The 17,877-nt window shown below is 46.8% G+C and overlaps 1 protein-coding gene across 1 annotated transcript in view; it reads left to right on the top strand.

The window, feature by feature from the left end:
* Window positions 1–1,270: 1,270 nt before the first annotated feature.
* Window positions 1,271–17,877, top strand: part of ACSS1 (acyl-CoA synthetase short chain family member 1) — a 35,521-nt gene continuing 18,914 nt past the window's right edge. The window contains exons 1-4 of the mRNA XM_031597436.2: window positions 1,271–1,557; window positions 4,893–4,989; window positions 15,827–16,026; window positions 17,491–17,666. Of these exons, the coding sequence (XP_031453296.1) occupies window positions 1,293–1,557; window positions 4,893–4,989; window positions 15,827–16,026; window positions 17,491–17,666 (738 nt within the window). The 5' untranslated portion in view covers window positions 1,271–1,292. The remainder of the gene's footprint in view (window positions 1,558–4,892; window positions 4,990–15,826; window positions 16,027–17,490; window positions 17,667–17,877) is intronic.

The following is a 17,877-nucleotide window of genomic DNA, read 5'->3' as shown; positions in this document are numbered from 1 at the left end:
TACGTTTACAGACCAAATAATTTAATTTCACGCTCTTTCTTTTGGAAAGCACTCCCCTCCACCTCTGTTTGCTTGTTTTGTGGAAAGCATTCATCTGAAAACCTGATTTATTTATCTATTTATTTACTTTCTTTTGCAGATAAGTAGTTTTTGAAGGAAAACTTTGGTGCAATCCTTCAGTCAACCAACTGAAGGGGGAACGACTGCCCATACTACCATCCGACACAAGGTGGCACACGCGCTACGAGTTCTAACTTACCCAAAAAGAAGCAGTGGCATACAAAAGCTGAGGAAATATGCAACTGTTTAAACAGTGTGGTAATACTGACTTTACAAGGAAGTTAAGAGTGTATCAATTCTTACACATCGCTTATAAAACGCAGTTGGAAATGTCAGAAGTGACAGGAATCCAAATCCTAATAAAATTTATATTGTTTACCTAGATAACACCTGATGATATTCTTTGGATAGGAAAAGTCTTGGGAAAACACTGGCTGTCCGTGCCACTGCCAGAACAATCTCAAGCTTAGCATAAAGAATAGATTGAAGTTGCTGCTCCTGAGCATGAAATGTGCTTCGCCCACCCAAATCCTGGGAATTAGTTGAGCTGCCATTTAGGAAAAGCTCAGTAGTTTGGCTCGTCTTAAGGAAGAAGACAAATATTCTTAATACGAGCTTTGCAGCGTTGTGTTGAGAGGCTGGACCAGACTACATAACCTGCAAAGTTCGTGCCATGCACAGAGCAGGTCTGTGTTACCTGCTATGAGATCTCATTGGAAAGGGTCGGGATTTAATGTGATTCACCATCCAAGCCGGCGCTGGGACGGATTAGAGCGAAGAAGCGCTTTGATGCCAAAGCTGGGAGCTACACGGTGCGGAGGAGCTGCGATGTGGAGGGAGGCGATCCTCCCCTCAGCTCAGCGCTGGCAGCCCGCACCTGGAGCACCGGGCCCGGCTCTGTGCTCCCACTACACGGACACGCAGAGAGAGCCCAGCGCAGGGTGACGGAGGGGCCGCGGGGACTCCTCCCGGAGGACCTTCACAGCGCCTGGACGTGGGCCCTCGCGCCCAATTCCGGGCGTAGGGGCCGCCGCAGCGAGCCCAGAGGCGCCGTCCCGCCCCGCCGCCCCGCTGTACGCCCGTACGGCCGGCCGCTGCCGCGCGGTGCTCCCGGCCCGTCCCCTCCCGGAGGCGGGGGTGTTCCGGGGCCGGGGCGGCGCCGCGCCCGGCGGGGCCGGGAGCAGCGGGGCGGGGAGCGGCGCGGCCCCGACGGCGGAGCAGGGCCGTGCCCCATGGCGCTGGCGGCGGTCCGCGCGCGGGTGCTGCGCTCCTTGAGCCGCTCCCCGCTCGCCGCCCGGCGCTGCGGCGGCTCCGCTCATCTCCCCCCCGGCGTCTACGGCGCTTGGCAGGAACGGGCGGCCCGCGACCCCGCCGCTTTTTGGGCGGATGCGGCGCGGGGGGCTCTGCGCTGGGACAGCCCCTTCCACACGGCCCGCGAGGCCGCCCCGGCCGGCGCCGGAGCCCGCTGGTTCCTGGGCGGCCGCCTCAACGTGTCGGGTAAGGATCCCGCGGCCGCGCATCCCTGCCCCGGCGCCGCTGGGGCCGCCCTGGCGGCGGCGGCCGTCGGCCGTTCTCCGCCCGGTCTGTCCAAGTGCCCTCCGTGACGTTGGGCGCTCGAGCCTTTTTTGAGGGAGAAAACGAGGCGTCGGGGTCAGCGGCAGTGTTGATGGAGGGTGGAGTCCGGTGCTGCGTGGAGCGAGTCTTGGCGGCGTTGTGAAACAGTCGGAAATGAGAAAACTGCGTTCCCAGTCGGACGCGGTAACCCAGCGCTGGGCTGAGGGGCTGCAGCGCACCGCCGTTTCGTCAGGAACCCCTCCTGAGAGACCCCACTGCAGCTCATGCTGTGGTGTGAAGGGAACAGAAGGGGACGGTACGGGTCGTGCTGCTGTCACGTTCAAAGAACGCTCCTGAAGTACAAGGGACCAAAGCCAGCACCTAGAAACGGTTAAATTTCTTCAAGACCTGCTTCTTTTCAACCGTTTCAATGGAAGGCTGAATGTGAAGGGAGCTGGAGGCTGGTCTCTTTTTTTTCCTCGCACCTAGCTTGATGGTGGGGTCTTTCCATAGGGATGTGTATTTGTATATATATTTTTTTAACTTCGTTCCCTAGGAGAGTGCTTGAGTGAGTAGACTGTAGTTCAGTGGTGCAGAAAATTTAACACCGTCAGCCAGCCACCTTGCTTTAGAACAAAAGAGCAAACACTGGGCAGGAGGAGTCCACAGGGAGGGTTCTCAGCCATGGATCCCAAAGGAGTGGAGGGGTTGGCACAGCCCTGCTCCCAGCACCCAGTGGTGGAAGGGAAGTGAGTTTTTAGCCAGATATCTTTTCAGTGATTCCTTTTGCAAGGAAGGTCCTGGCTGAGCACTGAGACTTTTGGGGATTCGCTGTTTCCTCTATAGGATGCGGTCAGCAGCTTATTCTGGATCACATGTGAGTCGAGTCTGGTGATCGTACAGGTACAGAACTGGTTGGGCTGGAAAGGACCTTAAAGCCCAACCAGTCCCAACCCCTGCTATGAGTAGGGCTGCCCTCACCAGCTCAGGCTGCCCAGGGCTCCATCCAGTCTGGCCGGGAGCACCTCCAGGGATGGAGCACCATAGCTTCTCTCGGCAGCTGTGCCAGGGCCTCACCACCCTCTGAATGAAAAATTTCCCCCTAATTAAATCTCTCTTCTTTTAGTTTAAAGCCACCCTCCCTTGCTCCATCACTACCCATGTAAAAACTCTGTTCCCCTCCTGTTTATAAACTCCCCTCAAGTACTAGAAGGCCTCAATGTGGTCTCCCCAGAGCCTTCTCCAGGCTGACCAAGCCCAGCTTCCTCAGCCTGCCTTTACAGGAGAGGTGTTCCAGCTCTCTGAGCATCTTTGTGTTGCTCCTCTGGACCTGTTCCAGAAGGTTCACATCTTTCTTGTGCTGGGAGCCCCAGGCCTGAATGCAGTACTTCAAATAGGGGCCTCATGATCTCTTGATTTGAGCTGAGAAAATATGGCAGCACTGCAGGTCCCTGATTCAGAGCATCCTGCATTCCTGTCTCCAGGCATAGCTGGATTGCAGGTGGATACGTGTTCTGCTTTCTACTTGGCGGAGCTTGCAGTGAGAACTGGAAAAGTGTGAGATTCAGCCCTTCTGAGCTGAACTCCTGGCCTCCTGGCCAGGAAAAGACCCCAATAAGCTTTCGGACTCCCAAGCCTTTGTGTTCTCAGGAGCACATCTCATCAAAATGAGATGCTTCTGTGTTCTTTTCCACGCATTGTCAAGGGGGTGAGGAAATGTCTGGAGAAACCGTTAGAGGGTAGCAGCAGGAGGCAGGTCACAAAATTCTGTTTTCCAAAACAAGTGAAAGCACTTGTATGGTCAGGAAGGAAATAATAGCATTTGGCCCTGTTTCACCTGCCAGCTCTCGCTGAGCAAAGAGTTACAGCTCTCACTGGGCTCAGCTGGGGCTTGCTATAACACAAACACTCACTGAAAGCTCATAGTGCTGCTCACAGGTAGGAAATGCTGCTTGGGAAACGAATCCCTGTGAATGCATTTGACTGTAATGTGGTGCAGTACCTATGGGTATTGCTGCCATGGGAATGGAGGTGGGATTTACTAAAGGTCTCAGAACAACCTGCAGCAGAGCTGATTTCCTATGAATGCGTGACAGAGGAAAGCAGTGTATAAGTGCTGAAGGCATTCCTGACGAGAGCTTTTGTCCTCCTGTGTTATGAGCTGACATAAGGAATGATTTTATCTCCTTTGTTTCTTTGATATTGCTGCAGGAATTTATATTGAAAAGCAAAAGACTTCAAACAACGGAAGGGCTTTTTTTTTCATATTTTTGAGATAAGCAGTTGTTCTTGTAGTGAAATGTGCTGAATTCTGACAGCAGTGTATCTTCTGTTCACCTTCGGGGTCTCATTTTTGCAGGGCTGTAGATCAGTTCTGCTCTCAGAACAGCAGAAGCAGACTCCTGGGCTGCAGTTTGCCTATACTTTACAAATGTTGATAGAACAATAGGCAGCTTTCATTGCACGTAGTTCATCTGGAAAAATAAAATCCTTTCCCACCAGTATTAATATCTCCAGGAAATATGCTCTGAAACTCAGCATTTTCTTCAGGGCTTTCTCCGAGTTGCACAGCAGTGCGCCTGAGTGGTTTTTAATAATTGTCTCTTGAAATATCCTAACTGCCTTCATGAGAATATAATGAAGTACATAATTGTCACTTAAGCTTGGAATTAGTACTTTACAAGCCTAATCTGTAAACAGTGGGCATGTTGGTGCTGAACACACGGGCGAGTTTCCTGAGTGGGTTCTGTAGAAGTTTCCTTACGGTGGGTGCTGTCTGTCAGCTCACTCAAACATCTCTCATGAGGTTCAGAAGCCACTCTGCACTTCATATGGTAGCTGGTATAGCACACAGTTGGAGGTTTCCTAGAGGGATGGTGGTTGCCTCCTCCTGGAGACTTTCAAGGCAAGGCTGGCTCAGGCCCTGGGCAACCTGGTCTTCCCTGTTCACTGTAGGGGAATTGGACTAGATGACCCTTATAGCTTCTTTCCAACTCTTAAGGATTCTATGATTCTTAGATGTGTAGATGTCTGTACTCCACGAGTTTACACCAGTTCCTAAAGTTTTAGATACTTTCAGTTAATGGAAAATCAGCTCTTTCAATTATAAATGTTTTGCCTGAATAGTTTATAGAAAATTCAAACAATGCAATGCTACAAAAGGAAGCTGGGGAAGACAAGTCTGTGACGTTGATGCAGTGAATTGCTGCTCTGAGGAGGAAAACCATGAGAAGAGTTTCTTGTCTTTGTGCGTTGTTTAAACCTCTGCTTTCTTACAGTAAATTGCTTGGACCAGCATGTTGAAAAGTCTCCAGACAGAGTGGCTTTGATATGGGAGAGAGATGAACCTGGAACTGCAGTGCATGTCACATACAGGTACGGCACCTTCTCATGATGCTTTACAGTGCCTGGCAGTGTGATGGGATTGGGAGAAGAGTTGATTCTCTGAAACTGGACTTCTGTGAAACTCTGCATTCTTCCAGTATACTCCAGCATGCGGAACATGCAGCCAGGGCACTGCTGCCAGCTTGGTGTATCATGATGGGTTAGCTTATGAAAAAATGAGGCACGTTCCCAGCTAGAAATGATACTCTTCCTTGGTTTCTTCTTGGGAAGTGCTCCCTGTTCTTAGAGTCCTACATACTGAATAAACTTCTGGGAGGCTGAGGGGTACAGCAGATGCACATTAGTGAAAGTTACTGAAAAATTCAGATTCAGATCTGACATCATCTTCTGTTTGTTCTGTTAATCAGATGTAGATTCCCTCTCTCTGAGTGGGAGCTTGTAGAACAGAAAGACTTGTTCTTTTCCTTGGCTTTTGTCTCATCTTCATGTTTTCTTTTCCATGGGAAAAGTTCTGTGAGCAGCTTTCAGTTTCAGAGCAGCAGCAAGTGTGGTGGTGTGAAGAATTTCTTGTGTTGCTGGAGGGGATTTTAAGTTTTCTGTATTCCTCTTCCACATCCCCACGGCAGTTTAGAGTAATCTTGAGACTGCTATGAGTGGTATCGACTTGTAATTGCTGCTATAGTTTGTAAAGTTTGCTGGAAAATGTCAGAGTTGAAGCATATTTCTCTTCTTCCTGCTGTGTGACCTGAATTAGAGGAAATACCTGCCAGCAAAAATGCCTTTTACATCATCTGTCTCTACAGTCAGATGTTTCCCAGACTTGTATGTTGCTCAGTGCCTATTTCAGGCACCTAGATGTTTGATCTGTGGATCAGAAAGCAGAAGCAACATACAAAGTCCTAGCATCTGATTCCTCTACAAGATACTCTGCAGCATGTCAGTAGTTGGGATTTGTGGAACTTTTCAACTATAAATAGCTCCCCTTGTTTGTTTTCCCTTCAGAATTTATCAAAGCTCCTGAAAACATAATGCATTAGAGTGAAGAAGTTGGTCAGCAGAGAGAAACAGGTGTGCAAATAACTTTGAGAGATTAGTGCACCATACAACGTGTTATAACTAACTGGGTAGCTTTCCTAAACATTTGAGTTTTGTTTATGGCATTCTGGTTGTATGAAGTGAGATGGAATCTGGCGTTTCTCCTAGAGTGTGGGGTGGTATATGTACTTCTACAGCTGTCTTCATGTCTCATGTGTGCAAATGGGAGTATACTGGGTGGGAATTGGGTGTGTTGTGTTGTGATTAACTTAGAAGAGTGGCCCATCAGATAGTAGAGCCTCATTCAAGGCAATTCCAGCCTTCCTTCTAAGGCTGTGCTGCTTGAAATGTGTTGAGCTGCTCTAGATCTTCAAATGGTCTTTTCAGGATCCCCAGATGAATGAAAAACATTTTCTGAACAGTAACAGAACCATTTTTCTCTTGGCCCATGGCGTTCAAAAAATGAATTTGAAGGAAAGCATATTTTCAGCCTGTGAATTTGTGACTGCGGTGGCTTGAAGACAAGTATCCCACTTTTTGCAGTAACATCTTGGTTTCAGTAGAAGTTTTTTGAGGGAAAGCATGTCAGAAAATGAGTTGCCACTGTGGTGTCAATTCAGTAACCCCAAGTGAGCCTTCTGCGGCAAAGTGAGCTCTGCACATTAGCCCCAGCATGAAAAGGAAACTAAAGGAGTGCTAGGTATCAGTAGTTCCCAATTGCTCATATCTGTAGCAGAGAAATTATAGCCCTTTTGTTAGGATTTGGATGCACTATTAACGGGAGAACAGCCCTGAAGTCATGCATGGGGAAGGTAAAGACTTTAATTTTGGCCTGTCTTATACACCGGCTTTGGGGAAGGTCTCAGAATCTGAGGTGGGAGGTGCCCAGGAGTAAGTGTTGAAAAATGCAAGGCTCTAGTTTGTTGCTACCTGCTTTGCAAAGCTCGCTGTTATGAGCTTCTCCTCCTTATAGATACACCTTGGGAGGCCTAAGGAGAAGTGCAGCTCCTTGCATGGATGCTCATCCTTTTCTGTGGATGCTGCAGGAGTAAGAAAACAACTGAGTGTTGGCCCTGTTCCCAGCACAGGCAGTAAAGAAAGTAAGCTGCCGTGCAGGAAAAGGTCATGAACAGGCTTCCTCTTCTGCAATTAAGGGAAAGGCCTACACGAGCCAGGCCTTCTACATGCATTGGTGAGAAATGCAGCTAGGCTGCAGGGTGCTGTCCCAGCTCACTTATTATAAGGAGGGATAAAGGCCTCCATTTGCCTGTACATCCCCACGAACTGCCTTACACTCAGTGAGCAAAGAGCTCAAAGACCTGGGGCTGTGCTGTGAGTCACAATACATCTTTATGCATGGTTGTTGGCAAAGTGGGTTGTGTTTATGCAACTGAGTTGAAAGGCTCTTTGCTACAATTGGAATTCAAACATATCCTTATTGGCAAAGATACACAAAGCCTTGGGTAAAACATTGTAGTTTTATTGAAATGGTGATTGCTATTCCTACAAGCTCAGTTGCGATTAATCCATATCTTCTGTTTAAAGCCTCTGCTATAAAACGGAATTACTCCTTTGGAGTGCCCTTCTGACTCCTTGTCGTTTGCCAGATATATACCAGAGTGGCCCCAGAGGGCAAGGCTACCTGCTGGAGGGTTTCTGGCTCCCAGAGCAGCCTCAGCACCTCTCTCCTGCAGCAAGGAGGCTCAGCTAGCAGATTTCACCAACCACCAGTGCTTGATGCATCCCAGATCCCAGATGCTGAAGATGTGATTAAGTGGCATGAGAGCAGCAAGCTGCTTAGGTCACTGGCTCACACCATTATTGTAAATCATCTTTTTCCACTGGTGAGCTTTGCCCTGTCACTCCGGCTGCTGCAACTCAACTGTTTTTTCCTCTGTGGGTTTCATTTTCTACCCACTTGGAATCCATATAAGTTTCAGGTTCTGAATGGGAAGGTGGGAGATGATTTTTACAGCTTTGTGCCAACAGGGCATGTGTCTCTCCTGAGAGTGGTGGCTGCAGTCAGCAAACTGAAGACAAATCATGCCCTTTTTTATCAAGTGGTCTGGCTAACTAACCATAAATGCATTGCTAGGACACTGGCAAAGTAGCACTTAACCCACAGCATTGTGCTGCTGTGAGCAGAGAGCTGAACCGATTGGTGAAGGGTCCAACCTAGCTGGGAGTGTTTTGTCCTGCTCTGGGGATGTTGTCAGCACCCAGTAGCTTTGAAACCTTGCAGAGGAGTTCCTGAAGGCACTTCTGAGCCTGGGTTTTAAAGTGCACTATATTATCAAGTGAGTTATACAAGCAGGCAGAGTTCACTGCTGGAGCTGCTAAGTCATAGCCCCTGTAAGCTCAACATCAGGCAATGTTAAAAGACAGTAGCTGAAGCTATGCCAGGCATAACTTTATCAAGCTGTTCAAGGCAGTGCAGTGAGTTATGGAGGAACTGTAGTAGTGTGCAGAGAGAGATTTGCAGAGTTGGAGTGGGGGCACAGTGGTCTGAGCAAGATTTAACATTATGAGAATGGGTATTCCCAAAGGCAGCTGTGGAAACAAGTGAGCAGCACTATGCATTAGCCAGCCTGTTCTCACAAAGAGTTGCAGGCTGGGTCTCAACAGAAAGGTTCTTATTTACAAAAGGAGTTCACTCTGGTGCCAAAAATGTTGCAGGCAGAGGAAATGTTTGAGAAAGAATCACAGAATGGTTTGTGTTGGAAGGGACCATTAAGACCACCTCATGCTATAGGCAGGGACACCTCCCTCTAGACCAGGTTGCTCACAGCCCCATCCAGCCTGGCCTTGAACGCCTGCAGGGAGGGGCATCCACAGCCTCTGGGCAACAGCCTCTGTGCCAGGGTCTTACCACCCTCACAGTAAAGGATTTCTTCCTAGTATCTAGTCTAAATCTTCCTTCTTTCAGTTTAAAATAATTTCCCTTCATGTTCTCACTACCTGCCCTTATGAAAAGCCCCTCCCAAGCTTTCCTGTAGGCCCCTTCAGGTACGGGAAGGCTGCAATAAGGTCTTCTCAGAGCCTTCTCTTCTCCAGACGGAAGAGCCCCAGCTCTCTCAGCCTGTCCTCATAGAGGAAGTGCTCCAGCCCTTTGATCATCTTCCTATCCCTCCTCTGGACCCACTCCAAAAACTCCATGTTCTTCTTGTGTTGGGACCCCAGAACTGGACACAGTACTCCAGGTGGGGTCTCACAAGAGCAGAGTAGAGGCACAGAATCACCTCCCTTGACCTACTGGTCACACTTCCTTTGATGCATCCCAGGATACGGTTGGCACTGTGGGCTGCTAGTGCACCTTGCCAACTCATGTACAAATACAGAATGTAAAGTAGGGAGAAGAAAGCCAAAGCTGAGGTGCCAGAAATTAGGGTCTCAGGTAGCTTTTCAACATGCGAGAGGGAGGAATGATTGAATGTCTTTATTAGCTACATCCCTGCTATGCCTTTAATAGGCGCCAATATGGGGGTTCCTGAATTAGAGATGAAGTGGTTGAAACTGTATTAGAGATTACAGTGAGGATGGAGGTTGGAAGGCATGTGGGTATTACCAGGCAATGTAGTGCGGGAGGTGTTTCTCACTGGTAGCAAACTTTCCTTTCTTGCCAGTATTTCTTCGGCTTTCCAAGTTGAGCTTTCAGGTGAATCTTTTGGTGAAAAAATAAATATGTGTTTTCACTGTTTACCAAAAAGTGAGGAATATGGAGCATTAAACTGAGGTGCTGTTCACAGAAGTTGAGTGAGCAGTTAGTACACTTGTGTATTATCCTTTTGGCCAGAACACTGACCCAGGAGAAAGAGATGGGATTTTCTTACAGGGGAATTGAACCTACATCTCAAATGGCAGCATCTTTGGCACATGGATCATGAGGTATAGAGGCAGCTTTGAACTCAGCTGTTCCACAGTAATTCATAGAGAGCAATAAAAAAGAGGTGAGATTAGGCTGTTGGGATGAGAGGTATCCAGTTCTCCTTTTAACATTAAAAGCTGAATCTATTTGGTGCATTTGACCTGAGTTTTCATCTGATCAAACTATAGTTCCATGTAATAAACTGGTGACTCAAGAAGTACTCAACCCAGCCTTGGGACTGAGAAGCCAGAGAACGTGGCTTGTGCTAGATTTATTAACTTAAAAAGGCATTGTCAAAGCCCATATACAGCATTGGCTATATTGACTAGGAAGGTGTCTCGCATTATAGAATCACTGAATGGTTTGGGTTGGAACAGACCTTAAAGCCCACCCATTCCCAAGCCATAGGCAGGGCTGCCCCTCACCAGCTCACACTGCCCAGGGCCCCATCCAACCTTGCTTTGAATGCCTCCCGGGAATGGTGACTTACTGCCCTCTGAACAAGCATCTAATATCCTAAACCATCTCACCTAATCTAACCTAAATGTCCTAACATCTAGCCTAAATCTTTCCTCTTTTAGTTTAAAGCCATTCCGCCCTGTTCTATCGCTATCAGACCGTGTAAGAAGTCAGTCTCCCTCCTGTTTATAAGCTCCCTGTAAGTGCTGGAATGCCACAATGAGGACTTCTCAGAGCCTTCTCTTCTCCAGGGTAAACAAGCAGGAAGGCTGCTTCCCAAAGAAGGTCTTGATGCAATATTTTGGACATAAAAAGAACTAGCTTCCTTTGTTTAGAAAGCTGCAGGCTATTTTGCTGTACTGAAAGATACTATCAGAATTGTTGGAAAAAATGTTTCTGCCAGGCAGGCATCTCTAAAATGTGCCAGAGGACTGCCATGTGTCTGTTAGTGAAGGGTTTTTACTGGAGTCTTTGTTCCAGACATTGAGCAATGGGCTTTGGAAATACAGGCGCCACTGTATCTGGGGAAGGATGTAGGAGAAATGTAGTCTGGCATTCTCCAAACAGGGATATCATGAAGATCAGAGAGGAGTGCTGCATCTGTTAGGTGAAGCAGAGCTCCTGGCCTGAGCAGTGCTCTGCTGATGATGCTGGAGGGCCAGTCTTGCAGTCACTGTACTGAGAAGAGATGATGTGACAGCTGAGGAGCAAAATGTGATGAGTCTCTGGAAGAGGACAGTGTTAACACTCAAAATCTTGTCTGTGGACATAAAGAATCCTTATACACAGAGAGCTCAGAGTTTGTTCTTAGAATAATTGAAACAGTAACGGTCTGATTGTATTAGCCCAGAATTAATTACTTCAGAGAAAGATAGTGCTATGTGTTTTTCTGACACCACTTTTGCTCAGCTTCAGGTCTGCGTTTCTGCTGCTGATCATTTTGTTCCCAGCACTGCCAGCCTGCGCTCTGGCTTTTGCCACCCCATGCTTATCACATCAAATGTGCCCACTTCTCAAGGCCTCTGTTACCATACCAGCCCTCTATTTCTCTGCGTTAGTGTCATAAAACCATAAAAAGATAAAGAAACATAAATAAGTCATAGTTGCTTGGTAAACTAGAAGAGTTGCTGTTCAGCTAATTCACATGAAGCAAGGCTGCCAGAGCAGACCTGGCAAGCTTAATTCCTGAGGTCTTGCAAACCATGGGTCAGGAGGAGAGCAGCTCTGCAGCAGCGTGACCATTGCTGAGGGAGTTCTGTGCAACACAGCCTCTTCCTGACCTCATGTCCTGCTGGCACGTGCTCTGCAGAAGTCTTCTGCGTGTGCTTAAAGCCTGCATTGTATCTTCTGCACCTTGAGCATGTGTGTTGCTGAGTTAAGGCAGAATTTCCCTGTGATTTTGACTCATCTCTGTAGAGGCAAAGTAAGACCAGAGTTGATACAGATCTGTTTGACATACTGTTGCTTCCCAGTTTGTTTTGTACATCAGTTTTTTGTCTGGCTGCATTTATGTGACATTCATATTCAGCAGCTATTTACCTTTACACCTGCAGTACAATGAATAGGTTGAATTTGTCCACATTTTTAGGCGAAAAATACATTTTCTTTTTCTGAGAGCAAGCCCAGAATGCCCTCCATTTGTCATTATTTTCACCTTCCCTGCTCATGTTCATTAATGCATCTTCCATCTCCTGGCCTGTTGTCTATGCTTTGTCTTAAAAACTCCCTTTCTTGTTACATGTTCTCCCATGTAAGCAGCTGCCTCAGCTCCTGGCTCCAACTGGTTGCTGATTCCCCTGTCTCAGCTCACGCTGATGCTTTATCAACCAGTATATGCCTGTATATGGAGAGCCCTGTATATGGAAACCTGCTGCCCTTGCTCTTTCATGCAGAGGAGCAGTAGACATTGTGCATTAACTGACTTTACTGTTTCTCAGCTTTCTCTGCTCAAAGAGGCTGAGTACTTCCTTCTGTTGCAGCACATTTCCTTCTTCCAGCTGTTTGCTCTTTTAAGCCCCTCCCTATTGCACCTAGGCCTGTGTTCAGGCAGCTGGCCCTCCATGGGGCCCTGTGTTTGCCCAGCTGCTTGGTCAGCTTCCTGCGTCTCTCCTGTCTGCTCTGTGCAGAGAACTGAAATCCTTTTGAGAGCATTGCTTGGGATGTTGCCGTGCTTGCTTACCTCACGCTTTGAAGAAGTAGCACACATCTGTCCCGAGCTTTCTGACTACCTCTGTCCATCACTGGTGGCAAAGGCTGAGCCTTTTTAGAGTAGATGCTTTCACTCTAGAACTGTATTTGCTCTATCCTTCATTCCTACCCCATAAAATCATAGAATCGTTTGAGTTGGAAGGGACGTTCATCTTTGGTCATCTAGTCCAACTCCTCTGCAATGAACAGGGGCATGTAGCTGAAGCTAAGCAAGGATGCCTTGTTTTGCACTGTGCCATAGTTTCCAAGGTGACAGTGCCTAGCTCTGTTCAGCAGCTGGTGTGTGTTTTGGGTAGATGTCCCGTGCTTCCAACATGGCCATAGGGTTTGAGTGGGAGGCTACTCCTTTCTTGTATGCAGGCTGGCCATTCTGAATGGCATTGCCACTGCTTTTCTGCCAAAGGTGGGGCAGTGCTGGATGTCAGAATTGCTCTTGGCCTTTTGTGCGATGGAGAAATCTCAGCACCAAGTTGGGCAGCAGCAGCATATGAAGAGAATAGAGGCGAAGTTTCCTCCTGCTCAGTTCAGTTCTCTGGAAAAAGATGGGTCTCTTCCACCCAATTCTGCAGAGCACTGTCCATGCAGGGTGCTTGTTCCATCTTGAAATTTGCCTAGGATCAGTGCTGGAAAAGTCTAACCTGCTCACATTTAGTAATTGCCTGCCCTTGGAGAGGAAAAAGTGCATGAAGCAGTGAGGAATTCTAGGGTAGGATTCTTGGCACAGCATTTCTGCTCACTCCCATTGTTGAGCTGGAGGTGAAGTCAGGATTGCTGCTGGAGGAGCCAGAATACACAACTGATGTTCTGGGATTTGTTTCTGTGATGGAGGTTTTTGCTTTGCTGTCTCTTTGCCTTTGTGCCCACTCCTTCATGTGTTGTACCTCCAGAGGAGCAAAGAAAAACGTGACCTTCCTTTGTGCCTTTTAGAGCACAAAGGATGATGCAAAACAGATCTGGGGATAAGCACTTGACAATTATTGTCTATCAGCATGTTCATACACTCTCATTACCCAAATGTTAAATTTGGGTTAATAATTAAAAAATAAAAAGAGTTTCTGCTGTCATGATCACTAAGCCTTGAATAAACAAGTGAACCTCTGACTTGTTCAGAAAGGACAACCTACCCAGAGCTCTTTGGTTTTTCTGTTCATGAGAAAGAGGTTGCAGCTCTGAAAGCACTTCTTCGTGTTCCATTACAGATAAGTGTTTTTTGTTTTGCTTTCTCACAATTTCCTGTCTGGGGCTTATTGCACTTCCTGCTCCCTGCAGCAGAAGTAAATCTGTTCATGAACGTAGTAAAAGAAAGTAAAATAAATGCAGCTTAGCAGGCTGCCTCCTTAGGTAGTTAGTAGGGCTGTGCATGCTCAAGAAGCACTTGGAAAGAGATACTAAATGTGGTACTTCAGAGTTACATTGATCTCTAGTTGTAAAAGATGAGGATGAAACTCAGGGTAAAGCCACTCCATATCACCTTTCTATAGGGTTGCAGTCTCTCTGTTGTGGCAGCTGTTGCTAACTGCTGCCAGAGATCAGGTACTGCGAGGTGTGAACCCTAACATGGAGCATGTCTGCCACCTCTCTGAGATACTGTGCTTCAGGAGGGATCTATTTATGGAATGCTACAAGAATTGTCTTAAAATAAATAACACAAAGTGCTGTGGCTGGGATTCAAGGCTCGTTTTCCTCATCCTCTGAAGGACAATTGTGGGTGGTATCTCTTCAGCTGTCACTGTATCTGTCTTTGTACTTTGTTTATAGCTACGCTGCTTCGCTGCCCCTGCAATGTAACGGAGTTTTATCCTTAAGTTAGTCTCAGCCTTTGTTTTCGTTAATGACACTTCCAAAGTGGATCTCTTGAACTGCGTCCATTTCCTACATGCATTGATTTTAAAAAGGAAACAATTTTTGACTGACCAGAACAACATTTCGTTTTATTTCCAGCTTAGCCACCAGCTGAAAACTGTTTGTTTGCTTGCTTGTTTTTCACAGCTATGACCAGTTCTGGAAGATAAGGATACATTGGGAGGTTCATGCTTTGCTGTTTACTTGGGTGCGATGACCCCCAAATACGTTTACTTGCTACAGTTTGTACAGTCCCTGATGGAATTACTTGCAGACCCCCAAGCATCTGCAGGTGACAGGCTGTAGATGGTTGTGCTTAGGAGTAGAAGTTCTTTCTGTCCTCTGAACCTTAGTGCTCAGTGAGTTTCTAGACCCAGAAGACAGCTTTACCTGGCATACTCTGGGATTCTTCTTGGAGCTCTTGGCTGGCACCAGACAGTGCTCCTCACCTAGCACTGCACCCTGCCCTTCCCTGGCTTCTGGGGGTATTAACACACAGGGCTGTTCAGTTCATGACAGTGACTGCAGGTAAGCCTGCAATTGTGTTATCCTCCATGCAGACATCAGATGAAATGCACAAGAAATTTCTTGTTCACAAACTGCATTTTTGTTGCACAGAGGAATGTTTCTGCTGTTAAGTTAGTGGGCTGCAGTGGCAAACACTGAATTGAGCCTTTGTTCCTGTTCTCAGTGTTCTGAGTTTCTTTTTGTGAGAAGCCACCATGGTTTTACTGTTGAGAGGGCAATATCCAAGCTCTGCTAGGCAGTTCCACTTGGTGGTATGATGGGGTGAGACAACAAACTGGAAAATTCAAATTACTGACAATCCTGCTCTGATGAGTCTTGTGAAATCTACCACACTAAGGCTTATCTCAGGATTTAATTTCACTTCTCTTTTTCTTCCTTAGGCATGTAAAAGGATTGTTTACCCTTGTCGTTAAAAAGCTATGTGCTATGAAGCAATTTCTGGGAGTTCCTTCACACAAAGTAAACAGTGCTGGGAATCTTTTGACAGCATTTTCCATTTTGTCTTGCATTTATGTCAGCAGTACAGTACAAAAATGGCTATTAGGGTGCATCCAAAGGAGGGCTGCAAGGATGGAGAATGGTCTGTAGGACAAGGTGTGTGATGAGCACAGAGGCCAGTGGGGTTGCTCAGCCCAGAGCAGAGGAGCTGAGGGAGGCCTCATGGTGGCTGCAGCAAAAGTTTTGCCCCAGAGGGCAGTGGGCACAGCCCCACTGCTGGAGTCCCACTTTCTTCTTTCCCCAAGGAAGGAACAGTCTGGCTCCAACCAGATCCCAGGTCACTTCAAGGTGCAGAGGTTGGCATGCCTGGTACCACAGAGGTGACAATATTCAGAGGCACAACGCCTCTCTTAGCTCAGGTTCATCCTTTTTTTGTCTGCCTGTATAAAACAGGTGGTGCAGTCATGTAACAACATTGCTTCTGTGCTGCAGGGAACTTCTGGATCTGACGTGCCGTCTTGCCAACACCCTGAAAAAATATGGGATACAGAAGGGGGACAAGGTTGCCATCTATATGTCCGTGTCTCCCCTGTCTGTGGCAGCCATGCTGGCTTGTGCCAGGATTGGTGCTGTTCACACCGTGGTCTTCGCGGGATTCAGCGCAGAGTCCTTAGCTGGAAGGATCATGGACTGTAAGTAGCTGCAGACCAAGGGAAACAAACCCTTTGGTGCTGACGCCCTCCAAAACATACTTTTGTCCGAATTCCATGTTTTCTTGGCAGAAAAGATCAGGTTCTTTCTTAGCTGGCTGGATAGTTCACTTTCCTTTGCAAAGTACTGTGAAGAGCCTTTTCCTTAGTGGCAATATCTTTTGGCCTTACTTTATAATATAGTACTTAATAAATTGCTTAACATTCAGTCTGCTCTGGGTTACTTCCAGACAACAGTGAACCTGGAGGGAAAACCAGAGCTTATGAATGTGGCCTGATTTGTTCTTTTGAAGCATAGTTGAAGTGCTTCTCTGATCCCTGTGCAGAGTGCTAGCTCTGCAGTCTAGATTGTGATACTATGATTTATGTACAGCAAAAAAATGTTGGCAGTCTGCTCCCACTCCTTTAGACATTGTACTGACACAGAGAGCTGTTCTTAACCCAAAGCAATTGTAATGTGATTAAAGGGAATGCTGAAAATACAGCAGAAGAACAAAATTGCAACTGGCTCATGTTCTAGCAGTTACATCAGCTTATGTATGACTAAACAGCCATTTTCATTTTGTTATTGTTGTTGTTTTTTAATTTATAGCAAATCTACTTAGAGTAAGCACATGTTTTGGTTATCCCTCACTTTTGGCCACCTATATGGAGACAGTAGACTAAAGAATTACTTTTCTGTACCTTTCTATGGAGCTCTGTAATTAATGTAGTGTGACAGAGTGTGAAGTGGTCTGTCCGGGTGCTGCTATGTGCTGTGGCTCCTAAGAGGTTTCCCAACAAGATACAGGTGGGTTTCAGAAAGCTGCAAGAAGATAATGCCTCTGAGAGGGTGCTGAGTATAGTGCCATTCAGGTTGGAACAGATAATTCTATGCAGCCCTAAAGAGAGGATGGCAAAGGGATAAGGGAGATGGCTGCTCACTAAGGCCTACTGGAGTTGATGGAAGCTTTGCACTAGTTTTAGCCTAGAGAAGCCATGAGCATTTTTAATATATGTAACTGGGAAGGATGTTCTGCATATTGACTCTGACAAGTAGAAACTGATGCATTTAAATTAGAGTGAATGATACTTAGCCAAGTGTTGGGAAGGACTTTCTCATATTTGTAGCAGACATTGGAGCAAACTGTTGGCAAAGGAGTAGAATACCCCACACTGTGTTTTAGGCAGTTTAGACTGTCAGCAGTGTTTTAACAGGAACCAGCCTTGCTTTGGGGTGGAGAGGATGGGCTAGATAAGCTCTGGAGATTCCTGCTACACCTACTCTTTGTGTGCCAAGTTTTAATGTGCTTTTATCAGTCACTGTTTTTGATTCATGTAAATTCTGAGTACATGCTGAATACGTCATCCCCCAAACGAATGATATCTTATTAATGAAAGTTAATCTGCTCACCATGTACAAACTGGAAAACAGGTGATGTGTCTGCTGTTTCTCTCTCTTTTTAGCTGAATGCAAAGCAGTTATCACCTACAACCAGGGAGTCAGGGGAGGCCGAATCGTAGAGCTGAAGATGACAGTGGATGAAGCTGTAAAGAACTGTCCAAGTGTCAAGCATGTCTTTGTGGCACAGAGGACAGATAACAAAACCCAGATGGGTGACCTTGATGTTCCCCTTGAAGAAGTATGTGGATGCTGGTAAACCTTACCCATTTTCCTGCTTTTTCTCCATGTTATGTTTACTCTCCTGCCTTTATACGTCTTCTGGAGCAGGTTTTGAGTGTGTATTGCTTTTCCTGTGTACCTCATTTGCCTAATGGTACAGCGTGTTACAGTGACAGCATCTGTATATCCCTTCCATCACGGGGATATCCACCTGTATGCTTGCCCACTAG

The sequence above is a fragment of the Phasianus colchicus genome, chromosome 2 (assembly GCF_987193195.1).
Source record: "Phasianus colchicus chromosome 2, bPhaCol1.hap1.1, whole genome shotgun sequence".
NCBI lineage: Eukaryota > Metazoa > Chordata > Aves > Galliformes > Phasianidae > Phasianus > Phasianus colchicus.
Note: the sequence above shows the minus strand (reverse complement) of the source record. Positions and strands in the feature narration are given on the sequence as shown.